The sequence below is a fragment of the Sinocyclocheilus grahami genome, unplaced genomic scaffold, assembly GCF_001515645.1.
Source record: "Sinocyclocheilus grahami isolate Dianchi unplaced genomic scaffold, SAMN03320097.WGS_v1.1 scaffold1053.1, whole genome shotgun sequence".
Classification (NCBI taxonomy): domain Eukaryota; kingdom Metazoa; phylum Chordata; class Actinopteri; order Cypriniformes; family Cyprinidae; genus Sinocyclocheilus; species Sinocyclocheilus grahami.
In genome coordinates this window covers 536,326-540,790 of record NW_015506232.1, presented here as the reverse complement: position 1 = coordinate 540,790, position 4,465 = coordinate 536,326, and the positions used below count along the sequence as shown (strand labels likewise).

The following is a 4,465-nucleotide window of genomic DNA, read 5'->3' as shown; positions in this document are numbered from 1 at the left end:
GTCTGTGTGTGTATGTGTGTGTGTGTGTCTGTGTGTGTGTATGTGTGTGGGTGTGTGTCTGTGTGTGTGTCTGTGTGTGTGTGTCTGTGTGTGTGTCTGTGTGTGTGTGTCTGTGTGTGTGTCTGTGTGTGTGTGTCTGTGTGTGTGTCTGTGTGTGTGTGTCTGTGTGTGTGTCTGTGTGTGTGTGTCTGTGTGTGTGTGTGTGTGTGTGTGTGTGTGTGTGTGAGTGACAGATTCCTGCTTCCAGTCATAAATCCATCGATCTAGCTTTGGTCAAAAAAAGTGATTTATCAAATGTGGTAAATACAATAAATGTTCTGTATGTTTATTTGTATCTTATGTATTGTATTGCTGAGATGCCATGCTTTAATATAGCACAAACTGATCGCTGATCTACAGTATGTAATAATAATTTTGTCTTGTTTTCTCCTGTAGTCTCAGAGAGATCCGGATTATGTGAACATTATGAAGATGTGATTGTGGACCTGGATCAACTTTAATATCAGTTTATTTAATATCTTCCATTGGCCACAAATTCAACACAGAAAAATATTCCATAATTAAGAGATTATTCAAAGCTGTATTCATTAAACAAAATATCCTGGTGAATTAATAAAGAACTTGCATATCTAGAGCTTCGTTGGATCAAGGTGGGGTTGTTGGAGCTGTGTTCCTGGATCTCAAGAAGGCTTTCGACACTGTCAATCATAAAATCTTGCTGGCAAAATTATGCAGTTTTAATTAATAAATAAATACATTGTCCCTGTAATAAATAAATAAATAAATAAATAAATAAATAATATATTACTGGGTAACACTTTAGTTTAGCGACCAATTCCCACTATTTACTAGCTGCTTATTAGCATGCATATTGGCTGTTTATTAGTTTAGTAGTAGTAGTAGTAGTAGAATTATTATTAGTAGTAGTAATAGTACTTGTAAAGCACATATTCTGCATTCCTAATCTTACCCAACACCTAAACTTAACAACTACCTTCCTAACTATTAATAAGCAGCAAATTAGGAGTTTATTGAGGCAAAAGTCATACTTAATGGTTTGTTTATAGTAAGAATTGGACCTTAAAATAAAGTGTGACCTATTACTGTTCTAAAGTTTGGGGTTGGTAAGATTGTTTAATGTTTCTAAAAAATAGTTATTTCTGCTCACCAAGGCTGCATTCATTGATCAAAAATACAGTTAAATACAGTTACATCTCAGCCAAACCTGACCGCTGGGTTAAAGAGCCTGTACGAAGCAGGCAGAGATGTTTCATTTATTTTTATTACTATTTCTTTCTTTGTAATGCGACCTGTTCAGGGGTTTCAAAGCTCAAAGCTATTTATTACAACACCTTCATTTATAACCATCATGGGTTTGATTCCCAGGGAATGCATGAACTAAAAACATTCATATGTTCATCAAAACTGGATGATTTTATGTTCGGTTTGGACACTGAGGCTCTGACCGATTATGAACTAAATGTAAATCTAATAACGTGCATCAAACGTCCTTTGCATTAATGTTACAATAATTCAGTTTGGGCTTTAAGAGTCACTGATGTGTTTTGTGTGTCAAACAGACCCAAACAGAATTATATATTATACAATCCCATTTCTGTGTTAAAACCTGTGTTAACAGATTTAAAATTACTATCACAAATTTTACAGATCCCAATGAGTCTCTATAGAACATGAAGGTATTAATATTACAGTAAACAGTGAGTGATTGTAAACAGAAATGTAATGTAATGCTGATGTAAAGCAGATAAGGATGCGTGCTCACTGAAACCTTGAGTAGATATGAATGTGACAATCAACACTGTAAAAAAGCTTGTACATTTCACATATAAATATAAAGAAATGGCAGGAAATATGTATATATTTCAGAAAAATATGTTTATATTAAATATATTTATATATAATATAAATGATATGAATATAAATATATACATGTACATATTTTCTATATATATATACTGTATGTGTGTGTGTTTATACATAATAAATATACACAGTACACACACAAACCTTTTATTTTGGATGCGATTAATCGTTTGACAGCACTAATATGTATATATATATATATATATATATATATATGAAGAGTTCAGTTAAACTTGAACCTGATAACAGGATTGTTATCAGACTCCTTTAACATCTGAACTCTTTATATATATTTACATTTACATTTAGTCATTTAGCAGACGCTTTTATAAGTGGGTGTGAATATGTGCCTTTCTCTCTGTATATATATATATATATATATATATATATATATATATATATATGAAGAGTTCAGTTAAACTTGAACCTGATAACAGGATTGTTATCAGACTCCTTTAACATCTGAACTCTTCATGCAGATTTACGTTACAAACTTATAGAATTGTACAGTAAGAAAGTTATTTCCTTTAACCAGGAAATTAACGTTCTTAGAATTGACAAGACGGTTGACCCTGAGTGGTCAGCTAAATATCTACAGTGGATCTAAAATATGAATAGTTAATTATAACTAGTTATGGTTAATTATTCATATTTCCCCATGAGCTGATTCGCTACAAGAGTGTTCTAATTGGTTGCTAGGGTGTTACTAAGTGATTACCATGTGTTTTGTGTGGTAGCAGCTTTTCATGATTTGATAAACTTGGTTTAAACTGTATTTGGCATTTAAATAAGTCAGCTATTGTTAGCCAAGATAAACAGTTCAAATGTGCCATAAAATTAAATTTGAACTCTTTAGTCATCACATCAAAGCACAGCAGCTCTGCATGGACCCGCATCAGCTGAGAGTGAGCCGAAGCTCTCTAGAGTCATGAGTCTGATCCTGGGTCAGCCTGACAGAGTCTGAATGACATGCGACTGAGTTCCAGCGGGTTTGGTGAGTGTGGGAACCGGCTCCAGGTGGCCCGCAGGGTTTGTGAGTGACAGCTGGCCGTATTCCTCCAGGAGATCCGGCGCTTCTCATTATCTGCTCTCTGTTTAGTGCCTCCTTCCGTTGAGTCTCCTGAGCTCCGGCCACCTCGCTCTCTCTCTCTGTTCTCTGTTCAGAGGCAGTAATGATGGAGGATGCACAGATGGTTCGGAGCGGGGCTCTGGATCTACCTGTGCGGACAGCTGGTGACGTCCTATTAACACTTAAAGAGAGGTCTGCCACTGTCACCTGAGCACCGGGAGGGCCTTGGCAGCCTGCATCAAAACAGCAATCAGGAAAATGAGAGCGAGAGGAAATATGTGCTATATGCTCTTTCTGCACGCAGTGATTGGACTGCTGGAGCGTCACCGACACAATCATGACTCAAAGTCACCATGAAATTAAGGATCTTTTCTTCTGTATTGTAAATGTAGGGCGGGGTTTGGTTCTGTATTTCAGTTGGTGATTGGATGTTGAGATGAGGGTGTGGCACTCAGAGCTTGAAGGGGCGGAGTTTAACAGCACTAAATGATTGGAGAAGTCCTGCACGTGTAACCAGAGAGAAGACTGATGCTTCACTGGAAGATCGAGTTAATATTTGGATTAAACATAAAACAAACAAAAAAACATACATGGATGAATTGTTTACAATAAGATCTATAAGATACATTTAGAAAGTAGATACTGTGAATTTTCATTTCATGCCAATTTAAAGGAATAGTTCAGCCAGAAATGAGCATGTGCTCATCCTCAGATCACCTCAGATCAGGATGAGTTTGTTTCTTCATCAGGTTTGGAGAAATGTAGCACTGCATCAGTGTCTCAGCAATGGGTGCTCTGTAGTGAATGGGTGCCGTCAGAATGAGAGTCCAAACAGCTGATAAAAACATCACAATAATCCACAGCACTCCAGTCCATCAGTTAACATCTGGAGAAATGAAAAGCAGCGTGTTTGGAATAAACAAATCCATCGTTAAAATGTTTTAACTTCAAACCGTTGTTTCCAGCTAAAATACATTAAGTTCATAATCCATAATAACGCTTCCTCCAGTGAAGAAGTGCATCTGCTGTTGTCTCTCGCATCAGAATCCAGCCTCATATGTGTTTAGAGGTGTTTAAACCCTGCTTGATCTGTGCAGATTTCTCTCCTGATTCACACCAGAACACTGACTCACTGGAGGATACTGTATTTTAGTTAAAAATGTTTTAATGCTGGATTAGTTTCAGCTTTTGTCTTCTCCAGATGTTAACTGATGGACTGGAGTGCTGTGGATTATTGTGATGTTTTTATCAGCTGTTTGGACTCTCATTCTGACGGCACCCATTCACTGCAGAGCATCCATTGCTGAGACACTGATGCAGAGCTACATTTCTCCAAACCTGATGAAGAAACAAACTCATCCTGATCTCAGATGATCTGAAGGTGAACACAGTTTCGTGAACTATTCCTTGAAGTTGCACATATGTAAAAATTAAGATAAAAGAAATAATGTAAAGAACTGCATGAGAAACAAAACCCATCATCATCATGCACATGCAGAAGACACGAGAGAA

At 36.7% G+C, this 4,465-nt stretch overlaps 1 protein-coding gene across 1 annotated transcript in view; it reads left to right on the top strand.

Annotated features, from left to right (window-relative positions):
* LOC107566171 (polymeric immunoglobulin receptor-like) overlaps positions 1–619 on the top strand; it is an 11,595-nt gene extending 10,976 nt beyond the window's left edge. Inside the window, exon 8 of the mRNA XM_016251550.1 lies at positions 436–619. Within this exon, the coding sequence (XP_016107036.1) occupies positions 436–477 (42 nt within the window). The 3' untranslated portion in view covers positions 478–619. The remainder of the gene's footprint in view (positions 1–435) is intronic.
* Positions 620–4,465: the final 3,846 nt, after the last annotated feature.